The 20,009-nt window shown below is 42.9% G+C and overlaps 1 protein-coding gene across 4 annotated transcripts in view; it reads right to left on the reverse strand.

The window, feature by feature from the left end:
• ADCY9 (adenylate cyclase 9) overlaps positions 1-19,948 on the reverse strand; it is a 96,569-nt gene extending 76,621 nt beyond the window's left edge. Inside the window, exons 1-2 of one of the 4 annotated variants that reach the window (XM_054211770.1) lie at positions 17,739-19,948; positions 13,577-13,702 (exon numbers count right to left, since the gene is read on the reverse strand). In XM_054211770.1, coding sequence (XP_054067745.1) covers positions 13,577-13,702; positions 17,739-19,440 — 1,828 coding nt within the window. In that variant the 5' untranslated portion in view covers positions 19,441-19,948. The remainder of the gene's footprint in view (positions 1-13,576; positions 13,703-17,738) is intronic. The other 3 variants (XM_054211768.1, XM_054211767.1, XM_054211771.1) reach the window with 3 other exon arrangements.
• Positions 19,949-20,009: the final 61 nt, after the last annotated feature.

Here is a 20,009-nt window from a genome sequence, read left to right on the forward strand (position 1 = left end):
CCTTAAAAATATAGTACTTCAAGGGAACAATTTTCCTGATTATGTAAATAAACAGAATTGATTTAAAAAAACAAAACCAAGAAGAACAAAATAACCAACCAAAATGCCATATGAAACCAAACTGGGAGGGTGGAGGGAAACACAGTCTCAAGTTTTAGGTACCTAAAAACAGCCCTTAAAGTGATCCTCCCCTAAGGGTATTTTGATCTGAGTCACATGTTTTTTCTAAGGTATTTTTATTTAGTCTTCCTGTAGATAACTGCAAGGAAAGAACTGCTAACATAGTATTAAATTAATTATTTGATGTCTCCCCTCATAGCTGAGAGAGGCATTAAGTCTGAAATATCACCAATAAATTCATCAGGCTCACCGACCTCGTAGAATGTTTTCTCACACGCACGTATTTTTTCCATCACTTGCCAACTTTGTCAAAATCAAAAAATCAAGTTTATTTTCTTAATCTTTGATATGAGAGCTTTGATACTAACCTGCTTATCAATAAGCAAGCCTATACTATTGTAGTAGCAGATAAGCAAAAAGAAAAAAGAGAAAATATTTGAGAATGTTTCACGATACACGTGCTCTTGTTTACACAAAGCCAAGGAGGAAATGGATCTTTTACTATTCATGGCTCATACTTTCACCCAAATCACCTATTTTTTCACTTTCGTCTTACTGTTTGCAATATAAATTTGGAAAATATACAGAATGAACAGCTCACACAACGACCTTTCCAAACAGTTACGTCTGGTTTGTTTTTGCAAGTTTAGCCAGCATGAGTGAAGTTTCCAGTTAAACAGACCTGGGAATGTTATGGCAAGGCTTGCCGACCAGAGCGGAACAAATTCCAACAACAAATACATTTCTAATCACAAAAACTTATCATACAAGTGTACCCACAACAAAAACACCTTCGGACCGGGGATGACCGGCACTGCGGCCTGGCGAACTGAAGTGGAATTGGATGTGGCTGGCCAGGGCAAACCTAGATAAGCACAGAAAGAAAAGCCATAACAGCCAGATTGGCTCACGCGTGGGCAACGCTGGCCTGGACTGTCACATCGACCTGGTGGGGACACGGGCTGCCTCTGTGGCGGGGGCACCCCCTCACTGGCACTAGAACGTAAAGAAAGATCCAGCTTCTATCTCGACATTTTACTCGGCTGCAGCATCCAAAGGTTTCCACATTAAGAGCAAAACAACCGTCCAAAACATTAGTTTGCAATATGCTTTTTCAGTTCTGAACTAACAGAATCAATGCATTTATTTATATACCTACTCATTTTTATCTTTATACGCATGCATGTGTACCATTGCACATTGAATTTCTACCAATAGCAAAATGTTTGGTAATAAGAAGCAGAGACTGATTAAGTGTTAAAAAAAGAAAAGAAATAAAAGGAGCACTAACTCCATGATGCACCTTGCTCTGTTCAGCTGCTCTCACTAGGAGGGTAGGGCGAGCGTACAATTATCTGTTCAACACCTCATTTTCATTTCAGAAATAGGCACCATGATACCAACACATCATCTTGCAACCTGTGTGGGCAAACCTGCATTCATGTGCACCCCTGGGAACACACAATTGGGCTGGGCTACCAACACTGACAGGTACTAAACCTTTGTAGAAAGGAAAGGCATAGCTTTAGCATCACATTATTACTCTATCTATCATAGAATTATAGAATGGTTAAGAGTTGGAAGGGACCTTAAAGACCATCCCATTCCACCTCCTGCCCTGTGCAGGGACACCTCCCACCACACCAGGTTGCTCCAAGCCCCGTCCAGCCTGGCCTTGAACATCTCCAGGGATGGGGCAGCCACAGCTTCTCTGGGCAACCTGGGCCAGGGGCTCAGCACACTCACAGCCAAGAATTTCTTCCTCAGATCTCATCTAAATCTCCCCTCTTCCAGTCTGAATCCATTACTCCTCATCCTATCACTGCATGCCCTTGTAAAAAGTCCCTCTCCAACTTTTGATGACAGCAAAGATCATCTCTATCCACTTCAAGCGGAGCAATTCTCATCTGTTCTGTGTCCTGGACAAGTCAGACAGTTCACGACAAAAAAAAAAAAACCAAACACCCAAACCAACAATCTCCCCCCAGCTTCAGTAAATCAGCATCAGCTCTATGCCAAATTATTCAAAAAGAGGATTAAAATTCTTTTAATGCCGTCTTGCTGAAATACTGCATCTTTATTTACAGCAGCACGGCTAAGCCGTTACAGCAGCAATCCATCACTATTCACAGCTTTCTGATCCTTTCTAGAAGGTGGTAAGTTGCCTTCACAGAAGTAATAAATGAAAAGGCTCGAAGCACTGCTGACCAGTCCAGGCACTCACCTGCCCCAGGCCAGGCCTCCAAAGTCTACTACAGATAGTTCCTTAACGTCTTCTTCCGTTGATGTTGTTCCCCCCCAACACGCACAGTGCTTTTGCAGCAATTGCAGTAGAGGGTTTCTTGGACACCTCTCCCATGCAGCTTTTTACTCCAGACTAAAACCACTGCAGTTCCTTTGCTCTTTTCTAGACATCTATCTTGGTTGCTCTTACGGACTCTCTCCACTTGCTTCGCATCTTTTTTTTTTTTTTATTTTTCTTCTATTACTGAAGCAAAATTTATGAGACTTAAGGACCAAACAAAAAGCCACCCACAAAAAGCGATTCAGGTTAGCTTTCTACAGATTTCAACTTCTTGTAATCTCTTCCCTTGCACTGTCCCCCAACGTCCCTTTAATTTCCATTTCCCCACTGCCTCTCAGTTTTTCCAAATACCATGAGCACAAGAAGGACCTGGACCTGTTGGAACAGGGCCAGAGGAGGCCCCGGAGATGCTGGGAGGGCTGGAGCCCCTCTGCTGTGAGGACAGGCTGAGAGAGCTGGGGGGGTTCAGCCTGGAGAAGAGAAGGCTCCGGGGAGACCTTGGAGCCCCTTCCAGTCCCTAAAGGGGCTCCAGGAAAGCTGGGGAGGGACTCTGGAGCAGGGAGGGCAGCCATGGGACGAGGGGGAAGGGTTTTACACTGGAAGAGGGGAGACTGAGATGAGATCTGAGGAAGAAATTGTTGGCTGTGAGGGTGCTGAGCCCCTGGCCCAGGTCACCCAGAGAAGCTGTGGCTGCCCCATCCCTGGAGGTGTTCAAGGCCAGGTTGGAGGGGGCTTGGAGCAACCTGGTGTGGTGGGAGGTGTCCCTGCCCAGGGCAGGGGGTGGAACGGGATGGTCTTTAAGGTCCCTTCCAACCCACACCAGTCTATGATTCCTCTCTAATTTACTTCTCAGAAGATACAATCTAATGAGTAATTAAAAATACAAAAGAAAATTTAGGAATAGCTGTTTTCCCTTAACAGCTTCCATCCCATTAAAATATTTTGCCACTATAATGCCTACGGGGCTTATCGTCAGTTGCAAGAGACCAAAGAAAACAAACACTGAAAATTTATCTAAATAAGCCACAATATTTTGAGAAAAGCTACCATGGTGCTATGGGACCTTGGAAACTTGCAGCAAAATATGCAAGATAATTACTCAGAAGTAAGTTTTGCTCTTCAGTTCTATGGATAGAAACCATAATACCAGTATCTGTAAATCCTGCCTTTCCTATTTCACACTGTATTTCACATCAACAAATTAAATTGGAAACACTATTACAACTCCCACTGCAAAGTCCACCACTACCTACAGTTGTTTATGCTTTTGAATTCCAAGCAAACAAACATTAAAAAAAAAACTTAAAGTAAATAAAAAGGGGGGAATAAACTGCAGCATTAACATATGATCAACTACATTAAATGGTAAATAATAGTACATAGTCATTTTTAATAAGGGGGGGAACTGCCAAGTTTGTTTATAAAGGAGTCTGGTTCTCTTCCAAGTTTCACGTTCCAGCCTGAAAATAACTTCTTAAAACAGCTGTCAGGTTTTTTCTGGGGGGAGGGAGAGTGACCCACCAGCAAAGCTGATCTTCCTTTAGAAGTGCACAAGTTATTGTGGGTAGTAGCCTGTGCCTCACTGAGAGCATCCAACTCCTATGTGGTCTCTAAATCTGCAGTCCGGAATAGAAAGAAGCATCCAAAAAGAAAAACTAATCTCCATGGAGAGACCCCGCCACCTGAGCTCACAAAACAGAGAAGCACCATCATCTCTGTGCTCATAAGAACATGGGAATTAACCATCTTCCACTGGACCAAAAAAATCAGCCATTGATGTTCCTTTCACTTCAGGTTCTTTCAAAATATTTTTTTTCCTCAACTAACTTCTCAGTTAAGTAGATTTTTAAAAAACAAATAAAATTAAAAACTGCAATGTATTTAAAAAAGTAAGTAATCGAAGCTCCAAATCTCATAATAGTATATTTTAAAGGCAAACATGAAGGAACTCAACAACCAACTGACTGTGTTGTAAATTCACATTAGCGCTCACCTTTCAGATTTTCATCTATTATTACACACTTGGTCTCTCTGCTGTCTTGGCTGATAAAACTGCCACTAGAAATATGTAAATTTTTTTTGTACAATGTGTACTGATAAAACTGCCACTAGAAATATGTAAATTTTTTTTGTACAGTGTGTACTAATAGTTCAAAACCTCCAATTTCTCCACCCATGGCAACACGTTCACAGTATTCACATGAACAGTCATGCTAAGTAGTCTCTGTATTCAAAGCAGTCAGATATTCCCATCTCAGCACAAAAAGAAATTTGCAGACAAACGGTGTCCAAGACAGAATTATCAACCAATACACACTGTGTCCCATAGAACAATAACACCAATTTTAACTACTCACTATTTAGTCTATTTAAATCCGCTACAGTAGCGGGCACCTGAATTTCTGGACAAACCTCAAATTCAGCATTTTGGGAATCACTGCCAACAAAGCATTAGTGCAGCTTCTTATCGATATCAATATATTTTAGAAGTGAACACATGTACGACTTCTAGGGAGTTAAACTTGGGTTTAGGAGTCACGTAGGAGAATGCACAGTAAAAATCTCAGTTACAGCAAGCCAACGCTTCACCGTCACATTTTCAGGATGTGGCTGGTAAGTTTCACATAAAAAAAACCCCAACTTACATTAGCAATAGTTAAACTTCACAGAACAGGAAACTGAAGTAAACTATTCCAGAAGCTTTATTAGAGCAAGCAGGAACACCACAAAACACAACCACCAAGACACCTGACAACAGGGGTAACTGGAGTTCGACAAGGGACGACTTACCTCCTCTGGCAGATTATTGAAGGGAAACGTCAGAAAAATAATACATTCAGCCAGTCAAATGTCTAGACAACGAGTTTTCAGGAACAGGCTACGCAGCTCCAGATGAGGAGATTTTTCATTAAGAAACTAAAGATAGGGACACTAGACAGACTTTTCAAACCAAACGCTTGCTTCACTCTAACCACAGCCTCCATGTACATGTAACATACGTTTAATCCATGCTAGTTATTAAAATACCTGGTGATCCTTCCACTTTGTGTACTGTGCCTATGTGGTAGATTTTTATCCCCCGACAAGGGAAAAGAAAGAGCAAATACTAGGGAGTAAAAATTCATCCTCCATTTGTTACGGTTCAACTACGTATTAGTATAAAAATATCCAAATGTATATAAATCAAGACAATTATTTTAAGCTTTCTTGAAAGAAAGGCATTTGGAGGAGAGTTTTCTTCAATTTACGAGACATGGCAAAGTCCCATCATGAAAAAAAAAAGCTAACTATGCTCAAAAAATGAAAACCTTTTCTTTATCCTACAAGGCTGTAGCAGAGCCATTCCCAACTCAAGCATGGGGTTGGGATCCTTGCTGTTTTTGCCCGGTTATGGCCCAACACTGAATCCATGCTGTCATCCCTCCGTCCCTTGCTTCCCCAACACACATCCGCTCTGCCGCGTGGGGCGGGACAGCACATCTGGAATAGGTTATTGGCATTGCCAGCTCCCTGCTTTCTGCCTTCCCTGTGCAAGAGCGCACCTCACTGGGGTTCAGCGCCGCCGGCCCCTCGGCAACTGAGAAGCCCAGGTAGCAGCACAGACTACTTAATTAATTCACTACTGCTTCTTGTCTGAGAAGTGCCTCATGCTATAAATAACGATTAAAGGATTAACTCTTTCAATGACCATCTAATATCGGCTACACTTCACTGGCCAATTTTCCATCAGATCATCTTCTAATAGTCATTGCAGCAGTGTTGTAATTTACATATGCATTGAAAAGGCAATAAAAACTCTTATAAATAACCCCAGCCATCCTTCTTCTGATCCCAAAGCCTGTGTTTACAGCTTTAGCTCTTGTACTTTATGTTCATTTTATACTGAATCTCCTAAAAACAGCAGCAAGGACTTTTAGAACAACATTTTGCTTCACCGTTATTTGTGAAAGTCATTTGCTACATTTAGAGCTAACTTATATAAACTATAGTCATACTCACTGTATATTAACTGCAGCTCCTGAACTGAGTATTATGTATTTCACACACACACAGACTGTGTGTTACCGTAAAGTCCCGAAGATCACATTAAAACACACACAAAATCACATTATTTCCATAAATCGGTAATTCTGCTATTAAAAACAACTGGCTCTTCTTTGAAACGAAACCATTTTAACTGTAAACTTTAACAATGAGTGCCGTTTGAATTAGGAGGATTTAGTGTTTAAAAAGCTGCACCAAACACTGGCGGGGCATGGTCCAACTCCTGTGCTTACTAAGCAGTGCAAGAATTAACAAATCCTTTACTCCAAACGGGTTAGATAAATAACACACTGTCAGCACAGTCTAACGCCACAAAGCGGTCTCCATTACAGCGGCAGCAGAACAGCTCACACAAATTTATGACCATATTGGCTGTGCGCTTGTCTACGGCTGATACGAGGCTTCTACAAGTCAAATCATAATCCAAGTCCCAAAATACATATGTAATGCAGTTTACTTAAGTGTTTATCAAGTACACTGCTTCAAAGAAGCACTGGTAAGTGCAGAAGTCCAGCAGGAAAATATCCTAACTTGGAAAAAAAAAAAAAAAAAAAAAAAAAAACCCTTAATCTAAATTTTAAGACAATTTCCAACTTTGTCACCTCCTGAAATCTTGGAAGGAATTAAACGTTTAACAGATGTACTACATTTTAAATATAGCAACGTCATGGACGCTCTTTTTTATAACACTTAGAAAACACTGTGCCTGATCAAAAATGTCTTCCCTATGGTCTGATTCAGTTTCAGTACCCAATTACGGACACAAAATCATTATCAACACCTTAACATCAAACAGCCGTCACCAAACTGTCTCTTATCTCCGAGCAGGAATAAGGAATGAAGCACAATGTAGTCCCACTGCTTCATTAGGGCACAGAGATCAGCACCTTCCTCTCGGTAGCCTTCGCCTGCACATTTTTTAGAAAAAATGACATCCTTTAGTTCCTTTTTTTGCATCCCTTACCATCAGGGAAAGCACGAGGTGGCAGGCTGAGTTACCACGAGCGCGCAGATGGTATTCAAGCACACCTCCGCTGTAGCAGCAACCACCTCGCTTTTCCAGAGCGGGTCTCCTGCACACAGCACTGGGCAGGTCCCATGCCGCGATGAAGCCATCACGGTGCTTTGAAAACCTCTCTTAGATGCGGTTCTCACCTTCTGGTATCAACAGGCAGATTTTATGATACTCCCTATTAAATATAGATAGCTAAGCAAAACTTTTATTAAGAACACCACCCACTTGATGAACATCTAGCCATTCGTACTACAAGAATTAAGCACACTTTCTGAACTGATTCAACGTGATTCAAGCACCTGATTACTCAGAAATAACAGACTGCAAAGACAACTTGGAGTATTTTCATGTAAGAAACACCCTAAGGATGCACATATTTGCTGAAATGCTACACGTACACATATATATGGACATATAAAAAACTAATAACTCACAACAGCTTAATGTAATTCAGATTTTTGGACTTATGTGTGGAAAACTATTGTCAAATACCAAATTAAAGTACCCAGCACAGGTAAGAAAACGTGACTTCAGTGAAGACTAAAAGACCTTTTGTTTACCTCTGTATCCACAGCAAATTCCAGCAGCAGCAATGTTTCATAACCTAAGACATATACGTTATTTTAACATCCTCAGCAGAAAAATTCAGTTATGTATTCCAGAACCTGGGGTGAGGCATGGGGCGTGTGTGTTTCTCTTAAATGGTTTATTGGGATTATGAAACAATTTATAATAAATTTTCTCATCCTCATGCGGTATTTTTAAGAATGCTGTCTGCTTCTAGTCAATGCCACATTGCTAAGCAGCAAGTAAAACATTAAATATTAGTCATAGTGTCTCATTAGTAACTTATATGTGTGTACGAGATAGACAGAATCTTTTTCATAACTTTATATCTTAGTAGCAAGGTTAGTCCCAAATAGGAGTCAGACAGAGCAAAACAAGTAAAATCCTTTTACTTTCCTATATATTGTTGTCAGATCAGAACCAAGTTTAAAAAACTGGAAAGAGATGGCAAAGGTTACAAAGGTCTTGGATCAAAATCCGATTATCTGCTGGTGTAACTTCACTGTGGACACATGCAACACTGCAAAGTCTCCACATTTCTTCAGGAAGCCCGTGGCCATTTCTTCTCTTAGTGCAGTCCAAGTGCAGACCTCCTAGAAACACGGAAGGCTCTTACGAAGCCTCACGGCTCTTACTAAGCGTCATGCTGTCTAAACAAAGGAAATTTGGAGCTAATGTTGTACCTGGTCTCTTCGCAAATAATGCCCTTACAGGAACATTTCCTCACTACATCCTGTCTTTAACACCGGGGCTGTCAGGCCCTGAGCATTTACAAAAGATTTATCTGTTGTGCTTTCATCCAAGTCGGTCAGAGATTAAAGACACTTAGTACCTTACAGGGCGGACTTCACATGTCCATTAAGCAAGAGCTGAAGAATGCAAGAATTTGATTTCAAGAACTACTGGGAACAGCTACGCAAAAGCTTCCCAGGGAGGCCTTTTGAAAACAGCAGACCTAATGTAATACCCTGTAAAGAAAAAAAAAAAAAAAAAAAAAAAGATCCATATGCCTAATACACAGAAGAGAAGTTAAGTCAAACATCAAAGCTGCACATTTAAAAAACAAGATTACATTTCTGACTCAAACATCCTCGTTTATCTAATGAACGCAAAGAATTAAGCATCCAGTACCAGAAGCAGTTTTCCTATGTTTCCTGTATGTTGAATCAATATTTAACAGCATGTTTGATTTCAATTATAGGCTTTTTTTTTTTGCTTGTTGTGCAGTTAAGCACAGTCAACCAAACCACCACCATTTTTGGTCTTAAAACATACGAATAGTTGTTAATATCCTTGTTATTGATTAACAATTACCTTTGCTTTCCACTTTCTCTTCCTCCCTCTCTTCTCAGGAGGGAAAAAAGCAATTTTTCTATTAAGGCCTATAAATTAACAAGACTGGAAGGAAATTAAGTCTTTATAGACTTAGTTACAGGCAGCTGGATTGGGATGCTTTTCGGCTCTCTCCATGTAGCTCCTCTCCTCCCCTTGCAATGGGAGAACCTCTGGTTTAAGGAGGAATCATGTGGCCAGCAGGAACCTTCCACCCCACAATGACATCCACACCAGTGCATTTGAATTAACCTCAGCTGGGGCGGGGGAAGGCAAAAGGAAAGCAAATTGCTCTTTGAGTAGATGTTACACAGATAGCAAACCTTTGTTTGCATATTTCTGCATACATTAAGCAGCAGACAGAAGGAAAGGTCCATCGGCAAGCCAGTGGACTTTATTCCACTAGTTCCTCTGCACTGTTCCAATTTTGGAGATTTTCTAAGTCATGCTATTTTATGACAATAATGTGACTTCTAAATTTATCAAGTCGAGTTGAAGACAACAGCTTCAGAAGTGCAACAAGAGGAACAGTAAGTGCTATCAGTGAAAAAGACTTGCAATATGATCATTGTTATTTATATGTTGTGCTAAGAATTCCCACATTAAGTTACTGTAACAAATACAAACCCAGAAAGTTTTCAGGCATTTTGTGTCTGAGGGATGCTAGCTGAAGAAATATATCTAGAACATTTTGTTCCTTCACAAAGTAATTACAGAACCGTGAAAAATATCTATGCCTAAAGCCATATATCTATCTAGTAGGCCTATTGCTCTAGGTTAAAACATCCGTGGGGGTGGGGTGTGTGTGTGGAGAAAAAGAACATTCATTTGATGAAAACAATTTGGCTTGGAAGGGCAGAACAGGTTTCTGGTACAGTCCGGTACTGACAAATGCCCAGCAACATAAGCCTAAGCAGCCAAATCCGTCCTGTTGCCTGAGACAGAAGCGGTGCCCCAAAGTGGCATCCGGGTGAAGAAAAAGCTGTCACACCAGGGCACGATCTCCAGTCTCTGCTGCTTTTCCAACTGCCACTTTGTATTTTCGCAAATTATTACTTGGGAGCAAGCAGCTATGCTTTCAAAAACCCACATGGCTTTGCTTTAAATCAAGTTCCAACCATCTCCTACAAAGCTATGAAAGAGCCATCACAATAATGCAAGCTTATATAACAGAACCTGTTAAAATGTGTTAATGAGGCTATATTGACTAACTGGCTTCTTTGCGATAGCAACTCCCACTTGAAGTTAAAAATTTAAAGGCTAGGAATTTTTTTTTTTTTCCCTTTCTTCCTTTTCAAAGGACAGAAATGAGATTGAAAATCGTCTAAAAATAGCAGAGAATTTTCAAGTGTCAGCTGTAACGGAAAGAGGAATGGCTGTCTCTCCTTACAGAGCCAGGATGGATGGAGTGAGCTTGTGATTTGGGATTAAGAGAGAGACGGCTTACACACAAACTGTAGATGGTAGAAAACAATTTTAATTTACTAATTTTAGTAATATTCCAGGACAATCTACTGCAACTTGAAATCCAATGAAGTTGTACTTTGTTTTAAAGTGGTGAATGTAAATTCTTATATACTTTGCCTGCCAGAAGGAAAAGTGAAGTACATGTGAAATAACTGCAAAAAGAGTTTTAAACAACCCACTGAAATCATGCATCCGCCTCATGATGGAAGATGAATATAAATTATGTGTCTTTGACTTTGTTTTGTCTTTTCCATCAATCTTTTTCCCCAAAAAGCCACCATGCCAAGGCATTTATTTAAAGAAGTTCTCTTGGATTTAAATAGTCCCGCACCTACCTCTGAAGATTTACTGACATAAACGGGGAGAAGAAAGAAGAGAGCTCAGAGTTGTTATTTGCAGGATACCTGTTTACACTGCAGCACCAATACTTGGGTAGCCCAAGACAGGAACATAAATGGAAAATTCTGTGGACGATGATCACCAAATGCAGCAGAAGCCATGGCGTCCCCCCCATATCACAGGGCCTCGGATGTCAGCCCTCATCTTTCCCACGTTCTAGAATATAGCCCCACTCCTGCCATGCTTGCTTCAACTCGTGTAAGGTGTAAATGTCTTCAGGTCTATTGAAAATGTTACTTCACTCTGCAGTGCTCATATGGGGCTTAACCAGGCAGAGCTGCAAGACTTTACCACCAGACTGCCAGCATGGCCTTGACTTATTTGTTACTTAATGTCAGGACACAGAATAAAGTGAAACCAGAACCCGCAATGTTAAACAAAGTATATGGTTAGAGCCAGTCTCCATCCTCCTCAAAGGGGAGAATCCTACATAGATACGACCTATACTTATAAATTATTTTTCACTGTGTGCAGTCAAATTAGCTGTGAAGTATGTTCTCAAAACTCAAAGCCTCAGAAGCCAACCTCCGAGTTTCCCTTAAATACTAAAACCAGCTTTAGTGTGAATATTTTTTAAATTGAGATATTTTTCTACTTGGTCTTGCACAAATAAAACCAAGAGCAGCTCAGCAAATCCTATTCAAAAAAGAAATTGTGCGTCAGAAAACCTACCTGGGCAGTAGAAGCTGATTGGCACTAACGCACAAATACATAGATTTACTTTCAGAAAAAGTTATGTCATTGTATCATGTAAGATATTTGGAAAGCTCAATAATCACTAGGCTTTCATACAAAGTTCTTTCTTTTGTTTATAGCTATGAAACACATCTTCACCAAGTGAAGACTTGACAAGAACCAGGTTGAACAACTGTATTCACTATTTACCCCCTTTTCTTTTTGCTATTACATGGTAAAATTACAGATCACGTCAAAATGTTAAATCAATGTAGAATTTACTTCTTCCTGGCAATATGCCTTCATGCAAATTACCTCTAATTATAATTCTTTATCTGTCACTGACTACTCTTCATTTTTTGAATACAGGAGTGAAGCTAACCTGTGTATGATACTTTATTTTCAGTCTCACACTTGAAAATAAGATCATGAACCACTACCTCAATCACAACAGTTAGTACATCAGACTATGTAAAAATTGATAAACTGACTATTCACTTAAGTTCTCTGTCTCAGTCAGCACTCGGATTTCTGTTTGTGGGAAAGTGGAAGTATGTTCACATGCTTACTTCATTACCACTTTAAAAAAAATTTACATTTGTTCTATCAGTTGTTGCCTGACCGTCAAATTAGTATCAGAAAACATGAAATGCAGAATTACAATGTCTGTCACAAACGAGTTAAATAAACATAAAAAGCCAGTACCTAGAGATCTACATTTATTGAACGTGATGAAGCTAGAGGTTGAAGAGGCAGACCTGCACAGCGGATGGCAAGACGTAAACCAGACAAGCACCCGAATCTCCTGTCCTCACCCCAAAACCACTCACTCATTAGAGACTAAGGCTGCTCTTGGCAAAGCCACAGGGTGAGCTCAATCTGTACAGTGCTCTCTGCAGAGCTGTCCTGCTGGCACGAGCACAAGCCTTCTAGATTTACGCTATGCCCAGCAAGCTGGGCTCAAAAAGCTAAGGAAAACTTTCATCTTATCTTTCATCTACCTGTGAGCTTCCGGAATCACAGGACAGCTACGCGCAGGTCTGGTAAAAGACAGAAAGACGGCGCAGGCAGGGAAAACTCCATCACCATCAGGGTGTAACTGTGGTCTCCACCCAATCGGCCTCAGAGGGGAAAAAGGGAAGAAAAATTCAATGACTTATCTCTTCATAACCTTATCCGAGACTTTTGTCTTTCAGGAACACCCGCTCCCTGTAACCCAAACCTGAAGAAGCAGCAGAGTATCAAGTCACCAGGCAGAGCTGTATCCCAGAGTCTGCCAACGGAAAAGCATACCACGGGTCGCAGGTTGCCACCATGTAAAGAGATAGGCTATTTATGGAGAAATAATAGCCTTAAATTACATAAAAAGCCTTCAATATCGAGCAAACCGCTGACTTTTGTAACTGATTTGCTTCATTAAAAAAAAATGTTTAAGAGTAAAGGAGATATTAAAAGAAACACGTAGAACAGTGCAAGACAATATACAGTAAGCTACAGATCTTTGATAGGCTTTATCAGCAACGGCCACCAGTTGCCACAGGTGAACTGGTGGATTTTCAGGCAGCAAGCGCTGTGAAAGCTGATCTTCCCTCTGAAGCCATCGACTCGCTGGTTTGGTTAGCCAGGCAACAAAGCGCACAAGATCCACTTACTTTTTTTCCATGATGAAGCAAACAGCAAAATTAGAGAGAAAAGCTTGTCTGTATCTTCAAGGGCTTCTAACAGAAACTCGGCGATAAAGCCATTCCTTGAGGGACACTGAACAAGGAGGTGTCTTGCTGCAGAAAGTTCAGGATTTTTATTATTTTTTTTTTCATGGGAACTTCAATAACAATGACTCCAATAAGAGTATCAGCATACATTAAAATGCCCCAAATAAAATCACGGTTCCACTGTGCTATGCTCTGTAAACACAGAGAAAGCATTCTTGCCCCAACATGCTTACGTATTTTTGAGCACTCAAAAAAAAAAAAGAGTGCCGGTGACCCTGGTATTTCTGGAAGAGTTGCTGGCTGGCTGGCAAATAGCAATATTGTGACCTCCTAAGTAACAAGAAAGAGAAATGCAAACAACCAAGAAGAAGGGAGCAAAACAAAAATATTTCCATAAGCAGAACTTTTTATATCCTGAGATCTCTGACTCCAGAGAGTCTAGGAGGGACACATTAACATGTATTATATGACTCTCAGTATCTCATAGCCTTCAATAAACTTATTTACTAGGAAGCTCAGCAAGAAAACAGAAAAAATGAATTATCTCAAATCCTATGGTGAAATTATTATGGAAGATATAATTGAACTGATGTCTAGGGTTTATTTCTAGACCTCAAAAAAAATCACCCCAGCATTGCTCTCCCCTCACATCCAAGGGGATCAGGCGCTGTAAAAACAGATGGCCTGAGCAATCTTAAAACAAAGAGCAGTCAGAAATGGGCAAAAACATTGTAAGGTCATCAATGGCTCACTCACTTTATTGGTTTGTTTTAGATCCCATCTACTGAATTCTGAAGGCAGAAACAGAAGGCAATGTATCAGGGCCCCACTTCTCTCAATATGGAGCCAAGGAAGCATCAAAGGAGGGACAAAAGATATTTCCGTGCTAAGATTTCAGTGAACCACAAAGCAGCGCAGGGAGAGAAAAATTCAGTTTTGCCTCATCTGTTCCAAAAACCAAGGAAAGCGGCACTAGGACAACTCGGGGTACTTCTACATCAGTATTTCAAATGGAACAGGGAGCATAGTTTTAAAACAGCTTGCCCAAGTCACTCCTGCCTATCCTGCTTCAGCACACACTGTAGCGTTGTACCCGGATTCCTTCTGGGTGAACTGAAGCAAGAGGCTCGCTCCAGGAGCACGCTTGGTGTGCTCCAGCCACAGAGGTACTTTTATTCAAAGACCCAGTCCAGAACCAGTCTTAGGCAGAAGTCCTGAAATATGTGTGATGTGTACACCGAGTCCTCAGCACCTCCCATTTTTTGCTCTATTAAAAAGTTTACTTAATCACGTTGACTTAGCCTCAGAAACACAGCTACAACTACTGCGGCAGCTCAGACAATTAAGAGATAATATACTAGGCATACAACATAAAAAATAGGCTATCATTAAGATACCAAAGGTTGAAAGGAAGCTGAGAAGTGAAGCATCCGTAGGGAAACAAAGCTTACATCTGTTATCTCCGCAGCACTTTCATACTTGAAAAGAGTACAACGTATGACATAATTAAACAACCACAACAAACTTCCTCTTCTCTATCACTACTATCAATGAATTCTCCGGGAAAAGCAAAACCTCCTAACAGCACCTCCGTTCGCAAAACCGAGCAGGTGCTTGGCAGAGGACAATTAATTAAGAGGTGAAATCTCAGTTTACTCTAGTAAATCTCAGAACTGCTCCTTAACAAAACCCTCCCCTGCAGCAGGTTCTAGATGCCAGCCTGTGCCACTGCTGTTGGAATGCCTTTATCACTGCCTTTTTTTCCCCTCCTGATGTCATTTAGCTATCAGCCAAGTAATCTGACTGTGGAACAAAGTACTGAGGCTGCTCAGTAGCACCCACCACGTTGCCACCGAGGGGGTCTGGGCACGGGAGGGAAAGGGACAACATGTGCCATGGACCTGCACATAAGGGCATCCATGGCAGAGGTCTGCTTGGTTTAAAAGTACACAGAGACTCTGATTTCTGTAACTATGTAAGACACTGATAAGAAACACCAGCTAATTACAGTTCCACAATAAAATACAGAAGGGATCTTACAACAACCCAACCCATACTCCTCGTTAAAGCCATTCTTACCACTCCAATTGCTTTCATAGCTAGGTTTCAAGGTAAGAAGAGACCATTAAAATGTCGGTCCACAGAGCACACTTCATCTTATCTAGGTTGCATTTCAGCTTGTTCTTCTGGAGTGCCCTGGCTAAAGCAGGACCTGTGAAAGGCACTCAAAGCTGCAAAACCCAAACCACTGTATTGGTGAGACACAGCAGCCTACACGTGCCCTCTCGCAATAGATGTAACCAAGGACAGAACAGAAGGCTGAGAAAGACCATGAAAAAAAACACTTCTGGCCCGCAGCATAATTGCTCTATACAGTGCTCTTGTGATCTCCTAGAAAATACAAACAAATAAATAAAAATATTTAAGAGCAATACCATCAGTCTCCACAAGTAACTTCAGGTCACTTTGTACTTAATGATATTGAGTGCAGTTATAAAATTTAGCAAAAATACTTAATTTGTTGGTACAACACAGCCTTCACACTGCATCTGGCTGTTAAGGTAGGTGGAAAAGGGAAATTCAGAGCTTAAACATTGCAGGGCTGTTTCTCTACAACCTATTAAATTTCTTTTCACCAGAACAGCAAGATTCAGCTTAGAGTAATAGAGAGATTACATCTGATCCTTCTTTCTTGGAAGCACCCTTCCACTGAAATATATCACTGTCAACAGTTTTCAAAGAAATTAACTGAATTTGTATTTTTAGAGGCTAAACAGAAAGCTGAAGCCCAGGGACACACATCTGCTACAGTTCTATGGCTTCCAGCCACCAATGTCACTGTCGATATTTTTCCTCCCTGTAAGCCTCTCATTTCAGCCCTGTTGCCATATGCATGTGGACAGCTAGCTCACCAAAAATAAGTATTTGTGTCACATCAAAATAAGCACCTGCCACAGGCAAGCGGCCTGCCGCTACCGCTGCCACCACTGTTTTGCAATCCTCTCCCCCCTCGTCCTTACTCACTGACCTTTCTACAACCATCCTGGCCTCGTTTTCTATTTGTTGCAACAAATATCTCCTTCCTCCATCACAAACCCTCAGCTCCTTCCACTCCCATTTCAGCACTTTCTTTATAAAAATGGGTACATTTATAAACAGAACGAATAAACTCACATAGCATAACAGGGTTTGCAACATATTTTGCTCCCATTTTGATTCGCCTGCTCCCCACCTTGGACTTCGAGCACTGCAGACAACAGTACCTCTGCGAGACAAAGGCACGGCACTAGAGACACAGCTTTTATTAAAGAGACAATTAAACCCTCAGCATGTACAGTCCTCCTGCACGCGCTTCGAAGTGCTACTAGAAAGCAGCCGAGGGTTTTGTTTCAAAATTAATACTTTGTACAAAAATGAAAAGCAGCCCCTTAGCCAAGCCATAAGGAGAACCGAAGGATCCCTCATTTTCTTTTCTGAACAGCAAATTTGCAGTTTCATCCCCAAATCCTTAGAGCTGCAGAAACGAGAGCATCTGCCAGCTCACTGAACCACCTGAGTAACTTTTTCCAGCCTAACTTCAAACTGTAACAACTCGCTACATCAAACTGCCAAATCTACAGTGCTCATTTCTTTCTGTGAATCCAGCTGTCATTTTTCCCAAATGCCTTCACAGTCCCAACTCTCCCAATGCCAAAAAAAACTTTTCACAGATATACATAATTTTGCAAAACACATATGCTCTATGTATGGCACATGAAGTCAATTATCCTAGTTTACTTACTGAATTAAAGGATGACACACAACAGTAAAACAAAAACCTCCTGCAGACAGCAAAGACATTAACCTTCTCCTCCCTCCGATGCGATACTCTCACAAGGAGCGCTAAGGAATTCTGAAGTCTGCATTTTGAGTACCCCAGAAGATCTTTCACGCTTATCTCCCCGGCATCTTTTATTCTGCAATTCCCACAGTGTTTGTGATCACCAGCACGCAGAGTTAAATGTAAAACGCGTTCAATTTGCAAGCACAAAACACGCACTAGGGAAAATATATTCCCTCGTAAAACTCAAAAAAAGACTGAGCACAAAATAAAAGCACGTACCTTTTAACTGGTCGGCTACCACGCTCTGACCAACCCGCTCAATCACCTTTCCATCCTCCATTTCATAACGATCATCCAAATATTTGGCAGTAGCTTCCGAAATATGGACTTTTCCAGCCACCCCGAGCTGCTCCATCAGGTTGGCCAAATTGACATCATTGGACCACACATCGAACTTGAACCTCCTCATTCCCAAAATGCCACACAGGACCGTCCCAGTATGAACACCCACTCTCATGTTGACCATTTCTTTTTTCTCTTGGCAAAACTGCTCAATGGCTTTAATCATACCTAAGCCCATCTCGATGCAGCAGTAAGCGTGATCTGCCCGGGGCTCTGGGCAGCCAGCTACGCAGTAATAGCAGTCTCCCAAAGTGCTTATCTTCTCACATTTAGTGTCCTCGCACAGCCGGTCGAAACGTCCAAAGAGGTCGTTCAGGAGTCCCACCAGAGCATGGGCAGATTTATTTGCGCTCATTTTCGTGAAGCCAACAATATCCGCAAACAAAATGCTCACTTGCTCTATCTGCTGCATTTTAAAAGGACGGAAAATTATGGGGGTCTTCTGTATGGAGGGCTTCTTCTTCTTGTTTTTGGGGCTTGAGGTGGAATGACGTTTGACGGAGTTTTCACTTTCATCATCCCCCTGCTTCATTAAGTCATCGGCTATTATTCTTGGCATAACAGAATGAATCATCCTCTCTTTCAGGGCTTTTTCCACTTCCAAGTCTTTTCCATGCATGATAGATTGCCCCACTTTCAGGAATGTGCTTCTCGATCTGACTTCGGACATGATAAATAAATGAATACCGATGGCATGGATGCAGATGTGCAGGAAGGCTTTACTCAACAGCTCCCAGTAAACCGCACCAGCTCCAAGAGGTGCAAAACAGTTCTCGTCGCGGAAGTGATAACCAAAGGTCTCGAAGAGGACCGAGTACGACAGTCCCAGGAACAAGCTTAAATACAAGGGTAAGTGCATCACTGTGTAAAGCAACAAGAGCACTTCGATACACATAGAAAAACTGCCTACTTGAGAAAGACAAGTGTCTGTGGGATCTGCCGGGAGAGTCCGGTTGGACATGTCACCACTTCCTGAGACAGGCTTCAGAGCCTGGAACTGCGGAGCGAGAGTCAAAGCAAAAACCAGGAGGGTGAGTATCAGTGAAGTCCATACGTAATGGCGGGCATAAGTCTTCGTGAAAGTGAACACAAAAAAGGCTACACACACCAAGAGGAAGCACAGGGCCGGCACCATGAAAACAATCTGTTTCTCTCGCATGTGTATGCCAAAGTAGATGCCCCAGAGAAGGCAGGCCACGCCGATGTAGAAGAGGGCGTAGCGAAACCTGCGCTGGGTCTGCGGGAAGCATCTCTCCATGCAAGCCTCCTCCAGGTTGTTGGAGTCGAACTTGGGGTTCCACCACTTGGACGAGGCCCTCTCGAAGAGCTGCGGCAGCTTCTTCTGCCGGCGGAGGCCGTGGCCGCTGCCGTGGCCACCTCCGCCGGCCCGGCGGGTCCCCCCCGACTCCCCCGAGCTGCAGCTGGAGGAGATGCTGTACTTGCAGTGCTTGGAAGAGGAGCAGCCCTGGTGCTGCTTGGGGTTGATTTTCACCGTCACGCTGTTGCTGTCCCCGCTGGAGTCGCAGCTCACCTCGGTGCTGTGGTGATGCAGCAGCTGCTGGTGCGGTGGGGAAGCCATGTTTGTCAATTCCTCCCGAAGAGCCCCGGCTCAGGAGTTAGGTCTCTCTCTCTCTCTCGAGGGCTGGGAAAGGCCACCGGGGGCTCCTCGGGAAGACTCGCCTCTAGTCTCCTCCCGCCGCCGGGGCGGAGGGGCGGCCGGGCAGCGCCGCGGCGCTCCGCCGCTCGCCGGGCTGGGCACACAGGGTGCTGGGGCGCGGGCAGCCCCGCATAGTCCCCTCGCCTCGCCCGCCCTCCTCCTCCTCCGGGCCGGGCCGGGGCTGCCGCCCGCCGCTGGCCCCGCCGAGGCGCGGGGCGGGCGGCCGCCGCCTCAGCCCCGCGGGGGGAACGCCGGGCCCCCGCCGGGAGGGGACCGCTCCTCCATGTCGGCTCGCCTTCTTCCTCCCCGCGCCCTTCGGCCACCGCTCCCCTCACGGCCGGGCCGCCGAGGGCCCTCACACCGAGCGTCCTCCTCGCCCGCCGCGGGGACGGTCCCGTTTTTTCCGCCTCCCCCCCAACACCACACACCCCCTTTCCCGGCGGGGTGGTGCCGCGCCGCCGCGGGGAGCTGCCTGCCCTGGCGGGGGCCGG

Source organism: Rissa tridactyla, chromosome 8 (assembly GCF_028500815.1).
Source record: "Rissa tridactyla isolate bRisTri1 chromosome 8, bRisTri1.patW.cur.20221130, whole genome shotgun sequence".
NCBI lineage: Eukaryota > Metazoa > Chordata > Aves > Charadriiformes > Laridae > Rissa > Rissa tridactyla.